This window comes from Cololabis saira, chromosome 8 (genome assembly GCF_033807715.1).
Source record: "Cololabis saira isolate AMF1-May2022 chromosome 8, fColSai1.1, whole genome shotgun sequence".
In the NCBI taxonomy this organism is placed as follows: domain Eukaryota; kingdom Metazoa; phylum Chordata; class Actinopteri; order Beloniformes; family Belonidae; genus Cololabis; species Cololabis saira.
The window spans coordinates 10949876-10975658 of record NC_084594.1 but is presented as its reverse complement, the minus strand read 5'-3'; the positions used below and the strand labels follow the sequence as shown (position 1 = coordinate 10975658).

The following is a 25783-nucleotide window of genomic DNA, read 5'->3' as shown; positions in this document are numbered from 1 at the left end:
ATGGATATTTATAAAATGGCTTTCCTCCTGCACATTTATGCAGACTTGGATGGTTTGCGGCTGATACCAGAGAGAACAAAGTCAGCAGATCTTCCTGTTCTGTCTCCAGATTGTTGTCACTGGAAGACAACACAGACGCATCTTAATGTGTCTGTGTTGTCTTCCTGTGATAGTCATATGAAAACAGGTTTGGTGAATCGGGAAGTAACCGTGGTGCGTCAGAGGAGTAAATCATGAAGCAAATCTGTAAAACTTCATTATCGTTTGCAAAGTCTTAACGTGTTCTCCGTCCACATTAAATGGCAACAGATTGGATACTAAAATTGGCTCTGAAGTGAACTCGCAGTGTAATGCAGTCGTCTTGAAACGAGTGAAAATAAAAGAGCACGGCTGAACGGAGATACAGGTGCTTTGTGCAGCATCGCCTCTAACCTCGTCAGTACCCTGGACATCATCCAGACAGCTTCCTTTTCTTTTTTTTTCTCCCTATCAGCGTGGGGTATGGTTCCTATTTTAGCCCTGACGGTACATTAAGATGAGCTCAACAGTCTGTTTCATGTTGCTGAATGGATGTGTCTCTTTCAGGAGGAGCAGCATGTCAGGAACACATGAAACAAAATGACTATATTCATCCTGTAAAAGTTGTTGCTGTCACATCATCCTCTGAATAGTGAGCGGTGCTTTTGTAGTTTGCTTTCATGGAAGATGTTGTGAAGCATTGTGTGCATGTAAATATATGTACTGCGTGTTAAAATGTACTATTTACGCTTTAAAAAGAGGTGAAGTCATCATTGCAGCTGCACCGTTCAAAATGCTGCATATTATACCAGTAAAGGCTGTTTTCACTTATCAGCAGATAATCCTAAACTTTCACTATTGTTTTTATTGCTTATTTAAAATATAATCTTCTTCATGCAATTCCCCTCTGCCTTTCTGTAAAGTTTATAGGTATTTTAAGTATTTCCTTTTGCAGTGAGTATAAAAATCACTTAAATAGGCCTTGATGTGACTGTCTATATCAGGGGTCGGCAACCCGCGGCTCTAGAGCCGCATGCGGCTCTTTAGCGCCGTCCTAGTGGGTCCCTGGAGCTTTTTCAAAAATGTTTGACATTTTTTTCCTTTTTTTCTTCTTTTTTCCCTTTTTTTTTCTCTTTTTCTTCTTCTTTTTTTCTTTTTTTCCTTTTTAATCTCGACATTTCGACTTTTTTCTCGACATTTCGACTTTTTTCTCGAAATTGTACTTCAACATTAATCTCAACATTTCAACTTTTTTCTTGAAATTTTGACTTTTTTCTTGGCATTTCAACTTTTTTCTCGACATTTCAACCTTTTCTCGACATTTCGACTTTTTTCTCGACATTTCGACACTTTTCTCAACATTTCAACTTTTTTCTCGAAACTTCGCCATTTGCCTTCATTCTAAGGCATATTTGTTTTTTGTGTTTTTGGTCCAATATGGCTCTTTCAACATTTTGGGTTGCCGACCCCTGGTTTATATGTAAAAAATATGACTAAAATTCGTAAAACCAATCAATATAATTGTAAAATGTATTTTGAGCATCTTTTACATTATATTTCGTTTTTCAGTTTACAAAAACAGATCAATTTCTTCTATTTCTTTTTTTTTTATTTCTACAGGGAAACAGTCTTGTCATTGCAAAAACCGACACCTTTTGGACAGCAATGAAACCAACACAGCATGTCTGTTTTCCTTAGAATTGTTAAGGGGGATTCCAGAGTCTGGTCTGGGTCTTTACGCAGTCTTTATGCATGATTGGCAGCATACAAGCTTTTTTTCCTTTACTCTGAACTAGTTAAGCGTTTTTTTTTTGTGGTTTGTCAAAGTCAAGGACGTATTCTGTCTTACTCATGGAGAGATTTATGCATACTCAGACTTTCGAGTCACCGGTGCGTGTAGCCTTACTTTCATTTGTGGGCCAGGTCACCTTTTGAGTTGCTGTCTTGGTTGTAATGCGAGTACAAAACTGACGACTTGCACCGAAGCGCTGAGTTGGTAAACTGAGGACCGAAGGGGATGCTGCAGGAAACGATCACACGGCTTGCTTCCTGTCCATGTTTTTAGCAGTTAGGTATGATGTAGAGGAAATGTAGCATGAGGTTGATGGCAGACTGGAGGCGTCGGCGCCGCCTGACTCTGGAGGCGTCAGACGCTGCTGCCGGGCAGCATGGTTGCAGTAATAAAAGACGGAGGACAAACGTTCTTCACATTTTGTGAAATATATGCATAAAACCTGCATACATATGAGTTTGTGATGGTTATGATTGTTGAGGGGAGGACTTGTATCGCACTACTGAGCGCTCTGATCTTGGTCAGTATTGTATGTGTCTAATTACTTTGTTTGTGGGTCAATGACGAATAAGGATTTTCAACAGGTCAATTTTAAAATAATTAAAAAAAAGAATATCTATTATTGCAGTAGTTCAGACATTAAGAATGTTGTGTACACATAAATTCATATAAAAATTTTAAATGAAGTGATTTCAGAGTTTTTTGTCAAGATGAATTGGCACTAGCCTTAAAAAAGTCATGTGGTGCAACCATGATTCATATTAAAGTTTTCAGTATTATACAAAAATGGTTGTTTTTTTAATGGTCGCGCCACATGATATTTCATAAAATGGACATCAGTCAAACTTTGTTTGTATATTATGGTGGAAATATAAATACAAATGTGTTGCAATCTTACACACTACAGGACAGTTTGGAAATCATGCCAGACAGGGCAGAAGATTGATTTAAAAACATTTAGAGTGATTTCAAAAAAAGTTTTCAAAACAAGAGTCATGGTCGGACGGTCGCACCACATGACATTTTGACGCTTAAAACAACAACAAAATCCCAAATAACTAGTATTTTTTGTAAAATTCAAGTGAGTCCATATGTGGGACAGGTAGTTCATATATATGGTATTTTTCTTATCCATTTAAACCTTTTTTGAATTTAAAAAAAGTCTGTTTTTCAGAAAATATAGGCGTCACGTCATTGACCCTTGTGCTGGATCAAGGGGATTTGATATGCTTTTTGGAGCATAAGTTGCTCTCTTTACAGCTTCATCTAGTCAGCTTTGTTGGACATACTGCAGTACCAGAAAAGGAAAAGATTTTTCATGTGCATTGCAAAGTGAATCTGCAAAAATCCAACTCTTACATGAAAATCCTCTCTTCCTCTTGGCCTGGGTATAATAAATCAGTAAATCTTTACATAAATCCAATTGCTTCAATACCATTGTGTATCAAAAAAAACTACATACGGTATGCCATCTGTTTTTTGTTTTCGACTGCTTGTAGCAACGCCATTACTCTGCTGTTTAACACTCAGCGAAGTGCCACAGTAACGCTGCTGCATCCAGTCCTGACATGACAAATCAGAGCCTCTGTTACACTTACAGTGAGCCAATAAGTGCATTTACATGGACAACAATACTCTTACATAATCAGATTAAAGGGTTATTCTGATTAGTTAACTGGCATGTAAACAGCAAACTTAATCTAAATACTTTCACAATCAAAGTGAGCCAAAGGAGAGTCCAGTTACTCAAACTGCTAATTAAAAGGTCAAATCTATATGGGATATGAAGCAGATATTTGTACAGTAACTCCTGCAAACACCTCAATGTTAATAGGATCTTAGTAATATTAACATCAGTAATTAGATTACCGTTGTGTAATTGTGGCAAAGAAGCTAAACAGAGTTGTTTTCCTCTTTCTTACAGTGGTTGAGGTCCAGTTTTTTCTTTTTGTTTAAATCCTTATTTGTATGTATTTCTTTGATTAATTTACTTACTCTCTCTCTGGATTCAACTGAATTTTAAGTTTCTTTTCCTGCTTTGAACTGTTCAGACTGAGTGTTTTGTTAAAGAAAAAAATTTCTTGAAAATGTAGAAATTAAGACTGCACTTATTTCTTCTCATCGTCATGCTGCTTCTAGGTTATTTTGGAATATTTTAACCTACTGTACGACCTAACATTTCTCCTTTTTAAAACATTTTTACTGCAGTAAAACTGAATGGAAGTAAATGAATCACAATACAACGTTTTTCTTCCTTATTCTGATGTTGAATTGTGCTTGTTTGGTTTGCATGTTGCTTCATCTTTAGATGAAGGAAGTGTCTCAATGACTCAAATCTGATTTTCTTTTTTTTGTGTCTTGGCTGTATAGGAGGTTGAGCTCTTTCTAATTCGGACACCAAAATACAACTCTGCACTTTGCTGTCGCGCATCTGATCGAAATTCAAGTTTAAAATCTCAGCATTTACTTTGAAAGTTTAGTTTAGGGGCTTTACAACTTTGAGTAATTTGAGTGTTATTTACAAATTTTCCTATTTTATTAACTAACATAATTACTGAGCACAACAAGGGAAACGTTTGTCGCTTCTTCGTAGAGCTGAGTATCGATTCAAATGTCAATAATCGATTCGATTCCGATTCTTAAGATTCAGAATCGATTATCACCATTTGATTCGATCCGATTCGATATTGATTTGGGTTAGTGTTTCCTGGATTATATGACTGTAAAATAACTATTGAAATAATAATTTCACAATAATTATTGTGAAATAACTAAGAAATAAATAACTCAAATAGGCATTTCAATATCCATTTAAAGTGCAAAAAAATTGCAACAGTTCAAGCAGTAAACAAATTATTTTAGCTTGTCTGATTTATTCTGTCACCAGACACACAGCTTGCCATGAAGCACCCGGCATTTTTCAGGTATTTCATGACAAACCGTGTCCGATAACAGAGAAACCAAACAAGCTAAAGTAAATATAGATAATATGAACTTCATTTAACTAATATAACATTTAGAAATCTAAGCTGAAATGTCCAGCATTTTCTCTAAAGAAAAGTTAATTTAGATCAGGAGTTTTTAAAACTACTGGGACTACTGGGATTAAAGTTCACCAGGCAAAAATGTAATGATGGAAAAAATAAATAAAAAAAAATAAAAAAAATGTTATCAATTTTTTTTTAAATCGATCTTTAGACATACAAATCGATTTTTAGGAATTAATATGAGAATCGATTTAGAATCAGAAAATCGATTTTTTTCAACACAGGCCTACTTCTTCGAACGGGTTTAACATTCTGTTGTTGTTTCTCCTCTCAGGTCGTTGATGCTGCTAAAAGGATGATGATGAGGATAATGGAAGGAGGCCACGGTGGAAGGTGTAGCCCTCGCTAGAACCTCACGTTCTCCCCTGATTCCCCCCCCTGGCATCGCCCTCCACTGCTGCCCCCCCCCCCCCCCCCTGCACCTGAGCACCATGGCCAACCACCTGGAGCTGATCCAGGAGCTGCAGCAGCTGGACAAGGTGCCCAGCCTGGAGAGGCTGCGGGCGGCGCAGAAGCGTCGTACCCAGCAGCTCAAGAGATGGGCCGTCTATGAGAAGGAGATGCAGAACAAGAAGCGAAAGGCAGACAAGAAGGGACGCAACGCCAACAACCTCCACCAGTCCGAGTCCAGGAGACACGTGTCGTTCGCTGCCAGCGTGGCGCTTCTGGAGGCGTCGGCCAGGAACGATCCAGATGAAGGTAAACGCTTGGAATATACCGTATTTTCTGGACTATAAGCCGCACCTGCATATAAGCCGCATCCGCTCTATTTTTTTTTTAAATTATTAAAAAAAGATATACAAGCCGCACCTGCATACAAGCCGTGTTGTGAATTGTTTTATTATTAGGGATTTAAACAGATAATTCCTGTTTACTTAAAGCTGTTAAATGTTAAAATGCTGTTAAAAGTTAAAATGTGTAAGATGCACTATTTACATTATTTAGTTTTTTTACATTTAGTATTTACAGTTTATTTACAGCTATTTACAGTAAAGTGAACATGAACATAAACGTTAAATGGATTGTACTGAAAATACCCTATTTCCGGTTTCAAATGGAAATGCTTTTACTTTGAAGTCTACAAGAAATGGTCTAACGTGTGTTAACCGTTAGCTTTAGACTCCAACTGACTGCTGAAGATGTCGGAAAAAGATCGTTTTTCTCCCGTTTTTTTGTAAGCTGCAACTTGTTTTGAGGAGAATAAATGTCCGATTTTAAAGCCACACGTTCTGGTAATTAAGAAGAAGCAGATGAAGGTAAACGCTTGTAATATACTGTATTTTCTGGACTATATGCATATAAGCCGCATCCGCTCTATTTTTAAAAATTAAAAAAAAAAGATATACAAGCCGCACCTGCATACAAGCCGCACCTATTTAAAAAAAAAAAAAGATATGCAAGCCGCAGATATTTCTGTTGTTAGATTAGATATTTACTACATGTACAGAAGGATTTTGAACTGTAAATGATGTACATGTTTGTACCTAAATAGTTCCTTTCCTAACAGTCTCTTTTAACACGGCAGCAACTTTGCTGATTAAAACGGGACAGAACCAAGATAAAATAACTGGTATTTATTTATCCATTTATCTGTTTGAAATCTGCTTCTACCTACTTCTATCTGCTAAAGAAGAAGTAGCGTATTCTTCTTTGCATTTATTTTGTCTTAGTTTTGATTCTAATTCCGGTTAGAGCGCCCCGAGCGGTGGAAGAAAAATCCACAGAATAGCCTCACCTTTGTATAAGCTGCACGGTTGAAAACCTATGAAAAAAGTAGCGGCTTATAGTCCAGAAAATACGTGTAAAAAGTAGACTTCAGAAGTTGAGCTGAAAGTTGAGTAATTTCGTTTTATTCTTAAAGCTGCGTGTTGAAAATGAGTCCTTGTTTTTTTTTTTTTTTTTGTTTTTTTTTTCTCCAAAGCTCAGAGTACAAAGTCAAAGCTGTGAGACACGTACCGTATGAATAATGACACTAATTCCAGCTTCACCTCATTTCTTCTGCTAAATATCTGAAATCCAAGGTCAGGAAAATGATTAGCTCGACCCGTCCACTTAAACAGCCGGTGGAAGTCAGTCCATCTGAACTGAACTTGTTCTGCTACAAGACCGTTTTATCATCAGGAAATAATGGACTTGTCACACGGAGGCCAAACGCTGCCAATCTTTTAATTAAAATTTCTACAGATCATGCCCCCCCCCCTCCCCGCTCCACTGTTTCAAGATAATATTTTCTTCTTGTAAAGTCCCAGAATGCAGTGGTAGTGTGTCAATGATGCTGGGATGATAACATGCATCTAATCTAATTTAATGTCATTTTAACCTGAAACTCCTTTTTATCTCAAGCACAATAGCCCACAGCAGCGTTATGACACCGTCTTTTTATGCAAGCAGTCTCAACAGATACCAAAACCACCACAAGGCCGCTGCATTTGCACTATAATTATTACAGGCCAGTGTGTTTACACTCAAACATGTGCACACGCACGCACATGAGCTTGGAATTGGCACGCTGCTTATTATGACGCCGTTGTTGCCGTTTCTCATGGCAGAGTGTCAGATTGTTGTTTTGGAAATGCTTTAATTGGCATCAAAATGTTGTTGTTGCACATTTCTGAGCTGTGCGAACAGGAGCTCGAGGCAGTCGGACTGAAACGGGAAGTTGTGGTGGCTCAGTCGAGTCGTTTTGGTCTGGAGGAAAAAGAAAAAAGAAAAGGCGAGCAGGAAGCGGCGTCTCCTCCAGATCAATGTTCACACTCGATGACGGTTTAGCGACAAGATGTTTGATTTGTTGGTAACTGTTCGTCGAAGCTAACAAGGCGACACCAAATCGTGACAAGAGTGTGAACGGGGAGTTTTTGTTGAGAAGTGATAATTATTTTAGTTTCAGCGGGGCAAAGATATTTTTCCCAGGTTTTCAGGCCTTGAATTTTAAATGTTTTAAGATTATGAAATAAAATAAACTCTGCAAGCATCTCGGGTTGTGTAACCTGTTGCCTTGGCCAAACAAAGGATTATATTTCTGTGCTATGCAGTATTTCGGAGGAGATGTTATGCAGTTGGATGAATTTTAGATCGGTTTATGGAAACAACAAAGACAGTATTACATGTTTAGCTTTCATAACAAAACACCATAATCAGTTTTTACAATATATCTATATTCCGTAGCAGCTCTTATCCAATACATCTGTTACAAATGTTTCTGTATTAGACTGTCGTGTAAGCTGGTTAGAAAAATCTTAAAATAGATATGTTTTTTGTTTTGAAATCGTTGACGTGATTTCGTGAGATGATGAGTAGATGCCTGTGATGTGCTGCGGCTAAAATCCAACACCGTGTCTCTGTATCTCCGCTCTTAACAGTAAAAGATGTAAACCTGCTCCACTCTCCTCTCCTAGAAGGTGTAATCCTTCTGAAATCAGCGTTACACCTTTGTGAAGTTGGATGTAGATCCAGTGAAGATGGGGAGGCTGGTTAATTCTAGCCTTGATCTGGGTCTGTGATGTCACAGATCCCTAGAAACCTGAACCCACTCGAAAAGCAAATTTCAGACCCGAAATAACGTTACGTAATGTGTGTTACATTTTTTTTTTCATTTAATTTCATTCTTTATTTAATTCAAAAAATAAAACAAACAATTCAATACAAATACAAATTTTCATAAATTTTGAATGAAAAGGGAGCAGAAAGAAGAAGAATCTTATCTAATCTGCCCCTTTTTCCAAGAAATAAATTCACAAATAAAAATTCAATAAATCAAAAATTAAAAAAAACAACAACTAAGTGAATAAAAAACTAAAATAAAATAAAATTACCACCGTCTATGTGTATGTCAATCAAACTTAACTAATATATTTCATTATATTTACTTAACATACAGGCTTTAATTGTTCTTTTGAATGTAATGTTTGATTTGGATTCTTTGTTTTCTTTATTCAGATTGTTCCATAAACTGATTCCTTTCACAGAAACACAACGTTTCATCAATTTTGTCCTGAACTTGGTTTTTAAAAAATCTCTGTTCCTTTTAAGTTATACTTGCTTTCTCTTTTTTCAAATCTTTTCTGAATGTTGATTGGTAAAGTTTTTTTTATGAGCTTTAAACATAATTTGCAGAATACTATAGTCTACTAATTCATGAAATTTCAGCCATTTTAACTGAAGGAATAATGGATTTGTTGGATCTCTACATGAGTTTAGGGCTGGGCGATTATGGACAAAAATAAAATCCAGATTTTTTTTTTCTCTGAAAACCTGATTTTCGATTTCGATTTTTTTGGTAAAACTACAAAAGACGATGGAATAAATTGTTTCAAATATTTTATCTGTATTTAAAAAAAAAAATAGCAAACACATTTCCCTATTGGGAATTAAGTGCAATTGAAAGATACTGTAAATCCTCCTTGAGTTTAGTAAAGTGACAACATTTACAATTTTCTTGACCAAACAAAGATGACTAGACGAGCTCTGTCTGTAATGCAGCCAGTTGCAAAAAAGGAAAATCGATTTTCCGATTTTCTTTTTTTTAACATCGTCTTGATTAATAAATCCGATTTAGATTTAAAATCGATTAATCGCACAGCCCTAAATGAGTTTTTAAATCTGTGGTTACAAGAAACACCCGTGTGTATGCAGTGTGACCCCTTTAAGGTTAATCTGTAATTTAAACCCTGATTCATTGTAAATACCACTCCAAAGTGACTCCTTGGCATGGGTTTGCTCTTGGCATGGGTTTGTCTCCACTTGATGTCATTTTTCAGTGTCTCAGTATGCAAGGCTCGACATATTTGGAGCAGATCCCTTTGCTTTGTTCCCAGCATGTCATATGTGCAGAGACTTTATGTGACCTTATGTGCAGAGGCACGGTTCCTCTTACCGCCGACAGAGCCTGGACGTAGAAACGTTTGCTATCACTGCTGTTTAACAGGGGTGACCATGAAAGAGGGAGCGAGATAAAAAGGGAGACAGGATGTAGTGTTGCCCACACAGCTTCAGTGGCAGCTGGCTGGCGCAGGAGCCTGATAATCTTCTCTCTTATTCCCTCTGGTCCCTAAATGCTTGATGAGGCGCCATGACTCCACACGCTATGCAGTTAATCTCACCGCACACAATCTCTTTGCTTTTCTTATGGAAATCTAACATGACAGTGTCAAGGATGCTGAAATATGCCACTCCAGCTGTGCGAAATGTAAATAAAAACAGAATGCAATGGTTCGCAGATATCATAAATCCATATTTTGTTCACAGTGGAAGACAAAACAATGCATTGGATGTTTAAAGTGGGATAAATGAGCCCTATTTTGGGAATTAAAGAGGTAATTTTGAATCCTAAACAGAAGTTTTGGGAGAGGATTTAAGCTGCTCAGTTGTCTTTTGTCATATTTTTAATTTCATGGCTCTCCAAATGTACCGGGTTGCTGAGAAGTCTAGACTGCATGCAAGCCAGTACATCACCAAACCTCATCAACCACAAAACCATCGTGTTTTGCTTGTTTTTGTTTTTATCCGGCGGCGTCTTGCTGAAAGATCGTTGACCTTTTGCCAGTTCACAAACTGCGAGATGTTCCCTCCACATCTGAGTTTTCTAGTCTTCTGTCATCCGTCTCCCACCTCTTTTTGAGATGTTTTGCTGCCATCGAACTCCAAACGTGCTGATATTTTTCATGAAAGGGTAAAAAAGGCCTTGCTTTTTCAACTTTTGATGTGATTTCTACATCTTGAATAAAACATGGCTCCCTATGATTGGTAAATCATTGCGCTCTTTTTTTATTTATGTTTCCACCCAGCAGCACCAATCTTTCTGGAATTGGGGTTGTAGATTTTTATAGAAATAATTTTGAGCATCTTGGACTGATGAAACATAAAGAGCAGCTGCCGGTTATTTGACAGAAGCGTCTGACGGACAGGAGTAAAGATAACAGAGAGGTCAAGGTCCACGTTGACCTGAGGGTTATTCTACAGGGCTGACTCCCATTTAATCCCTGATTTCTAAGAAGAGGCGGATTCCTTCCTGTGATTCTTTACCTGCTCTCTCAGGCCCCGTTTACACGGAGCAAAAACGGTGGCGTTTTCATGCGTTTTGGCCGTTCGTTTACACAAAAACGAAGCTCAAAGTCACCAAAAACAATCATTTCTGAAAACTCCGGCCAAAGTGGAGATTTTCAAAAACTCAGTTTTCACGGTTGCTTGGAAACGGAGGGAAACAGAGATTTAGGCTTCAGAACGTCACATTATGCAACAGAAACGTCACCAGCATCATTTGTGCGACCTGTGTTTACAATTTGTTTGGCCACCGTCAATATTTTCTTGTATTTTACCTGTTTTATATTCTAAAGTCACACTTAAAAGTAACTCCACTTCTCTGTCACTCCAAACAAAAGACTCTCGTTCCGTCTTGGAAGTAACTGGCATTCAAGGCTGATTTATGGTTCCCCGTTACACCAACGCAGAGCCTACGGCGTAGGGTACGCGGCGACGCGCACCGTACGTAGGCTACGCCGTAGATTTAACGCGGAACCATATTATTCAGGCTTCACACGTGTCATTTGTTGACGTTTTTTCCAGGATTCTGATTGGCTAGCATGACTTTACGCTTCTCGTTACACTGCCCCCTGGAGGTTTGGATGCTCATAGCACCCTTAACAGCCTATTCATACGGATTCGTGTAAACGAGGATATTTTTCAAAACGTAGAGGGGGAAATATCCGTTTTTGTAAATACCCGGCTATGTGTAAACGTGGCCTCACTCTCTGAGTGTGAAGAATTGTGTGTGAGCATGCACAACCAACCATGCGTGTTTATTTATGCGTCTTATAAAAGGAGCATTTACTCTCTGTCTGTGCTTTATGAGCTGCAGTGTGTTTATGATAGCAGAGAGATTCACTGGAAGTGGGAAGCAACGAAAAACAGAGTGAATATATGTATTTCAGTGTATCTAAACATTTTTTCTCCAGTTGCGTGCTTGTACAGTCACCTGAGAAAAAGTGAACAGGCTCGGACTGAAGGGGACACAAAAGCAGGGAGAAGTACAAGAGGGAAACATAAATGGAAAGTGAAGCTTCCTGAGTCCGAGGCCATTTCTTCACCCTCCAGCTGACACCGCCCTGAACCCTTTGCCCCCTCTCAGAGGAGACTTTATTGCTGTGAAATGACTATGAAGGACCTCTGTGTGGCTCTCTGGTCATCTATCTGATGGGATTTCTCCTCCGTGCAGAGCCACTCTCCTGCAGAGGAGCAGCCAGAGGGGTCAGAAGGGACACTCAAACACAAACACACTTGCAGCATGGACCAGGCTATCGTTTCCATTCAAATTGACCATTTTATCAGATTGGTTAACAAAGACAACTTAAGAAAGAAGACAAAAAAAAACATTTGTTTTCATTACACTGCCTTGTAAAGCTCCTCAGAGGTGAATATGTGCACTGTGCACTAAATATTTGCACAGTAACTTCATTTCACAGTGTCCATTATTGAATCAGTATCCTGACCTATTATGAAAAACAGGTTTTTTCTTGCTTTAACATACATAAAGTGGTCTCCCCTCAGCCTGCCAACTCAGAGAAGGAGGAAAGCAACCAAATTCTGCAGTGTCTGTACAGCCGCCCGGATGAGCCGTCCAGTGTGATGTGGATCTACGAGCCGTTCAGATTCTGCTCCCGATGTTACGTAATGACTAGGGCTGGGGATCGATTCAAATATCAAGAATCGATTCAATTCCGATTCTTAAGATTCAGAATCGATTATCACGCTTTGATTTGATTCGATCCGATATTGATTTGGGTTACTGTTAATAAAACAGTTTTTTCAGCTTTTGCATGAATTATATGACTGTCTAGTTATGCAACATATTAATACTAGTATTATATTGAGATTCAACAGTAAGTATTGTCAGCTAATGATGCTGTAAGGACCAATCAGCTCCCAGAATGCTGATAGAACTGCTTTTAGAAACATCATGTGGGTCAGAATTACCAAACAGATCCAGGGAGGAAACAGAGGATGAAAGAAATCGCTTTTATTTTTTCCCCATTTATGAGAATTTGGTTTTTAACATTTATGCAAATGTAACCCCAAGACAGTATATAAAGCAAAGAAATATAGACAATTTATGCAATTATAAATGAAAACTTTAATGTTTTCATACCTTTAAACATATTTAAAGGCAAAAACATGGCACCAGTTATTCTCGTGTCCAACAAAATATTCCTTTTTTGGGTATAAACAAAAAAGTACCAAAAGTTGTAATGTAATGATGAAAAAAAAAACATTTTTTTTTTGTTTTGTTTTTTAAATCGATCTTTTGACATATAAATCGATTTTCAGGAATGAATATGAGAATCGATTTAAAATCGGAGAATCGATCTTTTCAACACAGGCCTAGTAACAACGGGCACGGTTTACATAGGTTGGCCTCCCATGCGTGAAACCACGCCCACAACTAACTCCGCCGGCCGGAGCTTCCGCCATTTTTTCGTAGCGGTGTATCGCGTCATTCAGGCAACCAATCAGCACAGAGCCTCATTATCATAGCCCCGCCCCCTCAGAATCCTGCATAGATAATGAGGTTAGAGAATGGGAAGATAAAGACATGGCTCAGAGGCTGAATTTCTAATTTATTTAGCAAAAACAATCAAAAGCTTGTTTTTAAGACATTCAAGGCCTGTTTAAAATAGGTATTAGATGCCATAATAGGTCCCCTTTAAGGTAGAAAAAGATCATTCCGAGGTCATGTCTTGCATTGGTCTGTTCGAAAGGCCACATCTTCGCTTTCCTGTTGTATTGAAAAAACAAACACACAATATTTGTCTGAAACCAATATTAGATGGGGAAAATTGTCCTCCCCTGTGATCCTCATTGTGCGCAGCTGTTAGCCTAGCTCCTCATCACAATTCTGAATAATCGAACTGAGAATCCTGCGACCACCGGCTGCTGCAGGTAAGACAATAACTATGTTTAAAGATTTAACTTAAAGGAAAGAAGCAGCCTCATCTGAAGGGAGGGTTGCTTGCTGCTGCTCCACACTTATATGTGGAGTGAAAAACAGACTTGACAGCGGATAAAGTTGGATGCAGTAATTGTAGCCACAGACAGTTGTGTATGAAATTAGAAAAGAGAGCTCAAGTCTCCAAACACCACACGCTTTTTCTCCGACCTTCATAATCCTTCACCTGCCGTAGCATTAGACTAAGACTCCTTAGACTCCCATTAGACTCCTACCCGCCGTGAGAGGAAGATATCTCTCCTCTCAGAATATTAAATACCATATTTAATACCTGGAGGTAGGTATTTATTGAGCTGCAATGAACACATCTGGACTTCTGAGTACAATGAGAACCAATTCTGTGGTCGGAGCATTCAGGTCCCCAAAGAGAGAGTCCAGGGGAAGGTTGTTACTTTCAGTTGATTTTCTCATAAATCCAACATAACAGCTGGAGGTTAAAGCACAAACACAAGAAAAAAAGGTCTGCAAGACTTGTGGTTGTATGAATAGCAGAGTTATAGATCTTGTTTTGAATTTCACTCCCTTTTCTTTAAAAGCTTTGTTACTTTCCCAACTCTGAAATCTATTTATTCACCCACTCACAAGGCAACACCCAGTGCACAATTTACCACTTATACCCCCACCCGCCTGCCACCCGGACAGAAAATCATAACTTGTAACTTTCAGTTTGAGAAAACACCCTAAAAATCCACATTCCAGTTTTAAATGTGTGGCTTTTCTTTTGGTTTACCATTTTTTCTTCTTGCCACATTATCACCATATAAACAGGGATCTGGAGTGGGGGTAGATTTTGTGAAGAAAAGTGCAAACTCTTCCAGTGTGCAACACCTCCTTGGGAGGAGAATTCACTTGCGTCTCATTTTTCTTTTCTGTTCTCTTTCTAGTTATTTGTGTTGAAATGAGGCCTCAGAAGAGTTTTGATCTCCTCCTGCTCTCTTATTAGAGCTGCAAAGTCTTCTCCTCCGAGGCCTTGGAAAGTATTAGTTGCGTCAATAAAACAATGTTTTCCCTGATGTCCGCTCTGTTTCACCTCCTCCTGGCTGCTCCGTCTCACTTGCACAAAGATATCAAATAGTTCGTTTAACTTCTACTGCTTGTTTCAAGTAGCAAAACAAAGACAAACTATTCTTGTCAACTTGATGATACATTTGATAGGACTTTTTTTCTTATCCACAATAAGAACAATTGTGGACCTGGAGAAGGCATTTGACCGTGTCCCTCGTGCCATTCTGTGGGGGGTCAGTGAGTATGGAGTCCGGGGCCCTCTATTAAGTCCGGTCTCTGTATGATCGGAGCAGGAGTTTGGTTCGTATCACCAGCAGTAGATCAGACTTGTTCCCGGTGCATGTTGGACTCCAGCAGGGCTGCCCTTTGTCACCGGTCCTGTTCGTAATTTTTATGGACAGGATTTCTAGGCGCAGCCAGGGGCCGGAGGGGTTCCGGTTTGGGAACCTCAGGATTTCATCTCTGCTTTTTGCGGATGATGTTGTCCTGTTGGCTTCATCGGACCGGGACCTTCAGCATGTGCTGGGGCGGTTTGAGGCTGAGTACGACGCGGCAGGGATGAGAATCAGCACCTCCAAGACCAAGGCCATGGTTCTCCACCGGGAAAGGGTGGCGTGCCTTCTCCGGGTGGGTGGAGAAGTCCTGCCTCAGGTGGAGGAGTTCAAGTATCTCGGGATCTTGTTCACGAGTGAGGGAACGATGGAGCGTGAGATTGACAGACGGATCGGTGCAGCGTCCGCAGTTATGCGGTCGGTGTACCGGACTGTCGTGGTGAAGAAGGAGCTGAGTCGAAAGGCGAAGCTCTCGATTTACCTGTCAATCTACTCACCTACCCTCACCTATGGTCATGAACTTTGGGTAGTGACCGAAAGGACAAGATCGCGGATACAAGCGGCCGAGATGAGTTTCCTCCGCAGGGTGGCTGGACGCTCCCTTAGAGATAGGGTGAGGAGTTCGGTCACCCGGGAGGAGCTCGGAGTCGAGCCGCTGCTCCTTCACATTGAGAGGAGTCAGCTGAGGTGGCTTGGGCATCTGTATTGGATCCTCCTGGATCCTCCCTAGGGAGGTGTTCCAGGCATGTCCCTCCTCCCTAGGGAGGTGTTCCAGGCATGTCCCTCCTCCCTAGGGAGATGTTCCAGGCATGCCCCTCCTCCCTAGGGAGATGTTCCAGGCATGTCCCTCCTCCCTAGGGAGGTGTTCCAGGCATGTCCCACCGGGAGGAGACCTCGGGGAAGACCCAGGCCAGCCAAGAGACTATGTCTCTCGGCTGGCCTGGGAACGCCTCGGACTCCCCTCGGAGGAGCTGGAGGAGGTGTCTGGGGTGAAGGAAGTCTGGGCATCTCTGTTGAGGCTGCTGCCCCCGCGACCCGGGAACGGATAAGCGGCGGACGATGGATGGATGGATTCTTATATTTGTGCTGTTATGTTGCTGTTATGAACATTTTTAGAAAAAAAGGTATTTATCTAAAACTGCTGCTAAATTGCTGCTAAAACTTGAGGACTCGTAAAGGCTTGTTGTTGTTTTTAATTAGTAAGGGTTTTAACTCGATCCAAACACATTATGGTGGGTAAATGTGTGTTAAAATGAAAATATTGGTTCATAATATTATTTTGCTGGCTTGCTTGAACAAATTTGCATGTATCAGCAGTTATTTTGTACACCGTACAGTGGAGCTCTTCTTCTGGAGTTCAGTTTTTGTTTATGGTATATCAAACGTGTGATGCATTGTGGTACAGAGCATTATGATGTCAGTAAGGCAGTTCATTATCTCTGTGAGAGAGAATTATTTCCTGTTATTTGCACTTACAGTGTTGCAAACCTGTTTCACGCACAGAAGGATGTGCAAGACGGTAAAGGAGATGGAAAATCTCTTTAAATAAAGTGTTCCCAGATGAGATGGATGCTTTTGCAGCATCTAGTTGGTGTTTCAGTGGCAGTGTGATGCAGCCCCGTGTTCTTATGAGTGGCTTTAGAAGTCACTTACCAAATGAATCCAGTGACGCATAAAAAAATAACCTCCAAAGTAGCCAGACCGGTGTAATTCAGGTAGAAAACGTGACTGCATTCATCAGATGGTTCCATTAGCATCTTTCATGATGAAAGGGCAACGAGCCGAGCCCGTGAAATGGGACAACTCACAGGTGACACAATGAAAACTAAACAGTGCGGCGTTCTGATGACGGTACATTCCCCCATGACAATATCAGCGTGTCTGCTCTCCGTTTGATTGCAGGGAAAGTGCTGGAGTCAGATGAGAGAGTTGTTACACTTCAAAAGACATAAAACGGATGGATTCTTAACTAGATTTGTCATCCATTAAAGGATGTCTGAACCTTGTTATCAATCCTCTCCATTCAAACGCTTTCAAACTGGGGAAAACTGTCCAAGTCTGATATGAACGCCAGTGATATGATGACGGACGTGGAGTTAAAGGCTGAAAGAAACGTGACATGAGAGTGTTCATAAACTTGTCTAAATACTTCCTTGAAGAATTAAAACTTTAAGTAAATGTGAATAAAGGTTATGTCTTCACCAGAGAGAGCATTTATTTTAACACACACACACTTAAGAAAAACAAAATAAACCCACTTGGCTCTGGCTTTAGACGGGTGGACAGACAGAAGGACTTACTTTATGGTCTTGTTTATTGTGGGCTTTTTCTCAGTATAGACTTTTTGACTCTAGCACAGGGGTCGGCAACCCGCGGCTCTAGAGCCGCATGCGGCTCTTTAGCGCCGCCCTGGTGGCTCCCTGGAGCTTTTTCAAAAATGTTTGACCTTTTTTTCTTTTTTCCTTTTTCTTCTTTTTTTCTTTTTTCTTTTTTTTCTTCTTTTTCTTCTTTTTTTTCTTCTTTATTCCTTTATTTCGTCTTTTTTCCCTTTTTTTCTCTTTTTTCTTTTTTTATTTCCTTTTTAATCTCAACATTTTGACTTTTTTCTCGACATTTCGACTTAATTTCTCGACATTTCGACTTTTTTCTCAACATTTCGACTTTTTTCTCGACATTTCGACTTTCTCGACATTTCGACTTTTTTCTCAACACTTTGACTTTTTTCTCGAAATTTCGACGTTTTTATCGACATTTCGACTTTTTTCTCGAAGTGCATAATGAAGAAAAAAATCTTCCCCAGTTATAACTAATATAGAAACATGCAGCATGTGTTGCCTTCATTATAAGGCTTATACATACAAGACTTTTCATTTTTTGCGGCTCCAGTTTTGTTTTTTGTGTTTTTGGTCCAATATGGCTCTTTCAACATGTTTGGTTGCCGACCCCTGCTCTAGTATCATGTGTAAAATGTATTTATTTTTCTGTCCCAGCTCTTACGTGGTACCATCCGTCGTGATACCTAACACTCACAGATACATGACTGTTTTAATTCATCTGCACGACTTCCAGCATTTTTTTTACCGTCTCAGAGACAAAACTGGGCCACTTGACTTAAGACCAAATCCAGACTCCTCCTCAATTGTCTCTTTTGCTTGAAAAAAAAAAAATCCTCTTCATCCTCATCATAATCGTTGATTTTAAAGCAACATTCCCGTCTCTTGATTACTCAAGTGGAAGTTTGCATTTAATTTCCTTGAGCACCTCTGCGGCAGCGGCTCAGACCCTTGTTCGAGTGTCATCTATCGACCGCTGCTCTGATTAGGAAGGCTAACCGTACCCGTCTGACATCTCTGTTTGCTCATCGTATCTTCTATGATGGTTTGAGATTGTTTTTGTCTCCTTGACATTTTCTTTAGTCCTTTCATTCCTGTCGGTCCCGTGTGATCAGGCCAGTTTTCTTGAAGTGTGGAGGAGGCTTTAAGGGCAACAAGACTCTGTTTCTGTTATCTTCACAGATCTGTTTTCTCTCTCTTTCTCTCTCTGCCATCCTAAAGTAAGACTATTCTTTATAGCTCGTCAGACTCGGCTCCTCCAGGCACTGCTGCTCTGCCTGGCACACACCGGCACTGCTGTCTCCTCCCATCGCCATGCTTGCTTCTGCTGCTGCAGCTGCTCTAAAAAAAAAGGAAAAATGTATAAAATTGGATGGAAACATGATTGAATGTGTACAACACTGATTGGAGAGTAAATGAGGGATGGCCTCAGTGGATGGTGCAGTCAATTATGAGAGCAGGAGGCAGTGAAGCAGGGAAATATCAGAATGTTGGCTTGTTTAGTCTTATATTCAAGTACGTGGCGTGGGTATGCAACTATCACAAAGAATCATTTGTTGAACTTGACTATCTCTCTGTGCTCTTTTACTTTCACCACAGAACAGCTCTCTGTGCATTTTCTGATATTATTACTGTGTTATTACCATTTCATTTCTATTGATGCCTCTTGTTTTGCACTATCCCCTTTGCTGCTGTAAACTGCAAATTTCGCCTCTGTGGGACTATTAAAGGATTATCTTATCTTATCTTATTTTCTTATTTTCCATGTGTTTCTTATCAAACTACTTGCATAAGTCAAATTATTAGCAGTTATTGCTTTTTGACAGTTTTTTTGGGTGTTTTTTTTTTTAAGATAACTATTTCTTAAATTTTTTGCTTTGCTAAGATCTCCTTCTCCTTTTCTCACTGACATCAGTCAGATCTCCTGGGAGAGCCCCGACTTTAACGTTAACTCTTATTTCCATGGTAACTGAGGCAGATACAGAGGAGTCCAGGCAGCCATGGCCTGCAGCTACTCAGCTGGAAAGGCACAAATTGTGCATCGCTGATGCTGCTGCACGGGATAGTGTGATGAAACTCTTGGATGTGGTTATGGCTGCAGGGATGAGTCCCATTTTTACAAAAAATGTCTCGAGAGCTTGACCAAAATTGTAGTCCGCACTTACTGTGCTGATCAGAGTCTTTGGCAGCGCTGAGTTTGAACCGAAGACATCTTGCAGTTACAGCTGCATTAAAATGGGACTCATTGTTCCAGTGTCCTTGTATGGACAACAGTGGCAGCAACCGCCAATCCCCGAGGACATCCCAGTGTTGATTGTCAGGACGTTTCACAGTCCTAAGAATAAAAAGTGTGGATGACCAAAGAGGTTCTGGCTAACCTGAAATACTTTGTGTTTCTTAGTGTGTTGTTTTTTTGTGTGTGCTTGTAGCCGGAAGGCACAAAAACAGAGGGCTTTTTGGAAAAGCTGTTGCAGATAAACTAGCCTCTTTTATCAGTACAGACGGAGGAAACCAGGCGAGAGAACATGATGCACCATTGGTTGGTTTGCAGGAAGAACAGAAAGAAGCCTACAAAGAAAAAGTTTACCCCCGAAGTTAAACATGCAGGATGTCGTTACATCACGCTGCAGGGCTGATTAGTCAAATAGATTTATTATACTGAATAAAGTGTCTCAACCGTTTTGGAAACTGAATACTTGTATAATTGATTTTAATTAAGCCGATTTCTTGAGAGATGAGTAGGGCTGGGGATCGATTCAAATGTCAAGATTCGATTATGATTCTTAAGATTCAGAATCGATTATCAAGATTTGATTGGATCCGATTCCGATATTGATTTGGGTTAGTGTTATTAAAACTGTTTTTTAAGCTGTTGCATGAATTATATGACTGTGTAGTTATGCAACATATTACTACTAGTATTATATTGAGATTAAACAGCAAGTATTGCAGCTAATGATGCTGTAAGGACCAATCAGCTCCCAGAATGCTGATAGAACTGCTTTCAGAAACATCATGTGGGTCAGAATTACCAAACAGATCCAGGGAGGAAACAGAGACAGATGAAATCGGTTTTATTTTTTTCCCACATTCCGTTTTTATTTGTTCCATTTTCGGTCTATTTTGGTTTTTAATTTTTGAGCATTTGGTTTTGAGCATTTTATGCAAATATAACTCCAAAACAGTATATAAAGTAGTGAAATATAGACACTTTATGCAATTATAACTGAAAACTTTAATGTTTTCATACCGTTAAACATATTTAAAGGCAAAAACATGGCACTAGTTATTCTTGTGTCCAACAAGAAATTAATTTTTAGGGCAAAAACAAAAAAATACCAAAAGTTTTAATAATTGAAAGAAGAAAAAAAAAAAAAAAAAAAAATCAATCTTTAGACACACAAATCAATTTTTAGAAATGAATATGAGAATCGATTTAGAATTGGAAAATCGATTTTTTCAACACATGCCTAGACATGAGACAGCAAGAGGGTTTGTCGAAAAGGAAAGAAACATTGGGCGAAGAAACGGCATACACGACTCAAACCTGGTGCTGAGCTGCAGATAAATCAATCCGCAGGGTTGCATCTTATCTGTAACTTTGATTGAAGGCCTCCTGCCTGCACGCCGGCCTCCCGAAGGCATGTCGGTGTGACATGGGAGTTGATCCCCCACTGCCCATCCCCTGAATGCTTGTTCAGCACCCTGCTGCTCCCCCACTCTTCCTAAAGCTCCTCATAACATCTACAAAAGTCAGCCCACCTGCTCACTGCGAATAAACAGCCCCTCCAGCACCAATCCCGCCGAAAGATTTCTGGATTATCCAACAAGGATTAGACCCCAACAGAACAAAGAGGGGGCACCCACGGCATTTAAACAGATGATGGTAAACCCTGAAGAGCGGGAAGTAGCCTTTTAATTGTATTGAAACTCCAGCAACACCTGTGGAAGGAGAGGGTCTCACTGATGCAGGGATGTGACGTCTGAAAAAGCAAACATGTGCCAAAGGATTTTAGAGTCCAGGGTCAGAGAGCAGGTTAGACACAGAAATACCAGTAATGACAAAACTACACTCCCTGCCTGAGCAGGGAAGTCCTGAAGCCGCATATCCAAATGGGGACAGTGGAGTGGAACTGAGTCGAGCAAATGGCTTCCTGGTTATCCTGAAGAGCCGTCAATCAAGACAAACAAACAGAAACTAAAGATACGCCAACCTCTAAGCATGAGCTCTCAATTCTCAGTGCACCAATAACTCACGCCGGGGTTAAATTTAGAGAACCTGTAGCTTTTACAGTGAGCCATTTCGCTTTTTGTTTCGTGATTGTGGAAAAGCACAGCTGATTTAGTGTTTGTTACAAACGCAGATGAGTTGACGGCACAAACCAATGTCCAGAAAATTCAGCTGCTCCAAAATTAACACATTAATTTACTGTGAACTAGTGAATGAAGTTTAATTTTGTGTAAAAGGAATCATCAGATATTTACTTTAGTTTACAAACATGGTGAAAGTGTGAAAAACAGCTCATAAATGTTTCTTTCCGTCTCGTGTGGATAACAAACACTACATTTAAATTGAACACAAAAAAAAAACTGTTTTTAGAGCTGTTGCATGAATTATATGACTGTAGTTATGCAAAATATTACTACTAGTATTATATTGAGATTAAACAGCAAGTATTGGCAGCTAATGATGCTGTAAGGACCAATCAGCTCCCAGAATGCTGATAGAACTGCTTTCAGAAACATCATGTGGGTCAGAATTACCAAACAGATCCAGGGAGGAAACAGAGACTGATGAAATCAGTTTTATTTTTTCCCACATTCCGTTTTTTTTTGTTCCATTTTCGGTCTATTTTGGTTTTTAATTTTTGAGCATTTGGTTTTTCATAATTTTTTGTAAATGTAACCCCAAGACAGTATATAAAGTAATGAAATATAGACAATTTATGCAATTATAACCTATCACTTTAATGTTTTCATACCTTTAAACATATTTAAAGGCAAAAACATGGCACCAGTTATTCTCGTGTCCAACAAAACATTCCTTTTTTGGGGATAAACAAAAAAATAACCAAAGTTGTAAAAAAAAAACAAAACCCAAAAATAAAAAAAAAACAACCCAAAAAATCGATCCTTAGACATATGAATCGATTTTTAGGAATTAATATGAGAATCGATTTAGAATTGGGAAATCGATTTTTTTCAACACAGGCCTAGTTGACGGCACAAACCAATGTCCAGAAAATTCAGCTGCTCCAAAATTAACACATTAATTTACTGTGAACTAGTGAATGAAGTTTCATTTTGTGTAAAAGGAATCATCAGATATTTACTTTAGTTTACAAACATGGTGAAAGTGTGAAAAACGGCTCATAAATGTTTCTTTCCCTCTCGTGTGGATAACAAACACTACATTTAAATTGTACACAAACCTCCAAATATGAGACGGATGTTTTTATTATGCCGTTTCATCCGTGTGTGGAAAAACCTGAAGCAAGCAGACAAACTGGATCTTAAAGAGTTTGGCTTCTGGTTTTTAAGATTTCAGAAGAAGGGAATATTCTTTTTAAATGGTTGTTACTCACTCTGCAGCCTGTTTAGGTTACTTCTTCACAGTACTTCATATAAAATCTGACAGTAAATACTGAAATCAGTTATAGTTGTTTATTACGCATCTTTTCCGTTGAAGTTATTCTTTGAGATCCCCGCTTTGGTCCTGATTAAACTTTTTGATGCCGTTAGATGCAGAGCAGACGCGTCACACAGAAAGACCCCCACCCTCCTCCACCCTGAAGCCACATCATAATAATAAACCATAATAGTATAGTAAACTGGAAGACCTCAGTCGCAACACGTGAAACTTACAGCACAGCATTCATGGTTCCTAGAGGATGCATTTGAATGGGCGATATATCGAGATTTTAATATATATCGATATATTTTCAAACGCGATATGGTACGAGACAATATCGTTTATATCGAGAGAAAAAAACATTTTTTTTTAATGATTTTGATATAGCTTATTTTGTGACTAATTGACTTGAATGTTTTATTTGAGATTTGCACAAATGTTTTGTAATTTGCACAACTGTCAACCTCAGTGGAAAAGTCTGCCTGTTACTGTCTACATTGTATTAATTGCACAGTGTATTTTAATTTAATTGTTATGCAGGAAAGGGATATTTGTTTTCTTTTATTCAAGAAGCATTTTTATTCTATATATGCAGGCAGTTTATTTTTATTTCATTTGTTTTATACATTTTGATATTGTGCAGACCTCTGTTAATAAAGGAACCTGTGTGACATTTGGCACGATGCTTTGTATTAAAACTGACTGTTTTTTTAAGGGTTTGCCTCAGAAAAAAATGAAGCTAACATTCAGCTAGAAAATATCGAGATATGACTTTTGGTCCATATCGCCCAGCCCTAATGAAGATGTGATTGGGATAAATCTTTTAACTGATCAAAACACTTTTCTATAAACTTTTAGTTACATGTGTGAGGTAGCATCCCTCTCTTGGAGCCAGCAGAACAAAAAAAGCACGTTTTTGGATTCGTCTCAGCATCTGCCCTGTTACCAGCGTGATTGAGTACCTAAACTCTGTCCAGCCTGTGAGTGGATTCCATAGTTGTCTTCGACTCCAAACCTGAGGTCACCGTAGCATCTTTTCTTATTCTGCTTCAGTTTCTGTTCGATCACAGTGACTCAGAGAGAACCTGCTGCATCCTAATTCCCAACTTGTGGCTTTGCTTTGCCTTCCCTGTTTTACTGTCTGGTTACATATTTTAAGGCTGTGAATCATACAATTAAAAGTCCTTAATGGCTCATCATGTGGAGGATAATTATAACGCATACTAATTATATCTGTGATGTTCTCTCCTAACGTCCTACTAAAACCAATGTCATTTAGCTCGTACTTGTGTAGCTGCAGAGTGGCCTAGTTTCTGTACAGCTGACGGCTTTGCCTGAAGAGCACTTTGGACATAATTGTGTTGTTTTTCGTTGTTTTTTTGTTTGTTTTTTTATAGCTTCATGAGCATTGTTTTTGGGCTGTTTGGGTGTTTTAGAGAGAAATGGAAAAAAAATAATGTTCCATTTTGTGGGTAACTGGTGTGTAGTGATTATGAAGTGCACTGCATGAGCCTTTTTCGGTGTAAATTAGTCAGAAATGATTGAAATTGAGTTGATGCAAAAAAATGAATGCAGACAACTCAACAAGCAAAACTTAAGATATCCTTTACTGCTGCACGAGAGCACAGAGACTACATTTTTCTTGGACACGAGAGCTTTATAGTGCTATAAAGAGCTTAAGTACTTGGTTTACGGACAATAAAAATACATGCTTAATAGAGTATACCAAGAACGCTCATAATAATAAACCATAATAGTATAGTACAAAATAACTTATTTAAAATATCGTGCATTCCCTCAAGTAAGGGAAGGCGGGTAGTCGAGGTCCGTCCAGTCAGTCGGTCACAGATTAATCCCGAATCCGGTCATAATACAATTTTAAAAACTAAAGAAAATCTAAGTATGCATGTGCTTACATCTGCAGAAATAGTTCAAGGTTCTGACACTGCACCCTCCTCCTGTAAGTACGGATGCAGGTAGTGACAAACATCCAGTAGAGCGGGGGTCGGCAACCCGTGGCTCTAGACCCGCATGCGGCTCTTTAGCGCCGCCCTAGTGGCTCCCTGGAGCTTTTTCAAAAATATTTGACCTTTTTTTCTTTTTTTCCTTTTTTTCTTCCTTTTTTCCTTTTTTTTCTCTTTTTTTCTCTTTCTCTTTTTTTCTTTTTTTTTCTTTTTCGTTTTTTTCTTTTTTTCTTCCTTTTTCCTTTTTTAATCTTGACATTTTGACTTTTTTCTCGAAATTTTGACTTTTTTCTCGACATTTCGACTTTTTTCTCGACATTTCAACTTTTTTCTCTACACTTTTTCCTTGAAATTTTGACTTTTTTCTCGAAATTTCGACTTTTTTCTCCACATTTCGACTTTTTTCTCAAGATTGTACTTCAACATTAATCTTGACATTTCAACTTTTTTCTCGAAATTTTGACTTTTTTCTTGAAGTGAAAAAAAAATCTTCCCCTAGTTATAACTAATATAGGTATGCAGCATGTGTTGCATTCTAAGGCTTATACAAGACTTTTAATTTTTTGCGGCTCCAGACATATTTGTTTTTTTGGGTTTTTGGTCCAATATGGCTCTTTCAACATTTTGGGTTGCAGACCCCTGCAGTAGAGGATCCATCGTCG

General features: G+C 39.1%; 1 protein-coding gene across 1 annotated transcript in view; it reads left to right on the top strand.

The window, feature by feature from the left end:
* The window catches only part of ppp1r16b (protein phosphatase 1, regulatory subunit 16B), a 113406-nt gene that overhangs the window by 42432 nt on the left and 45191 nt on the right, over positions 1 to 25783 (top strand). Inside the window, 1 exon segment of the mRNA XM_061728242.1 lies at positions 5132 to 5556. Coding sequence (XP_061584226.1) covers positions 5289 to 5556 — 268 coding nt within the window. The 5' untranslated portion in view covers positions 5132 to 5288.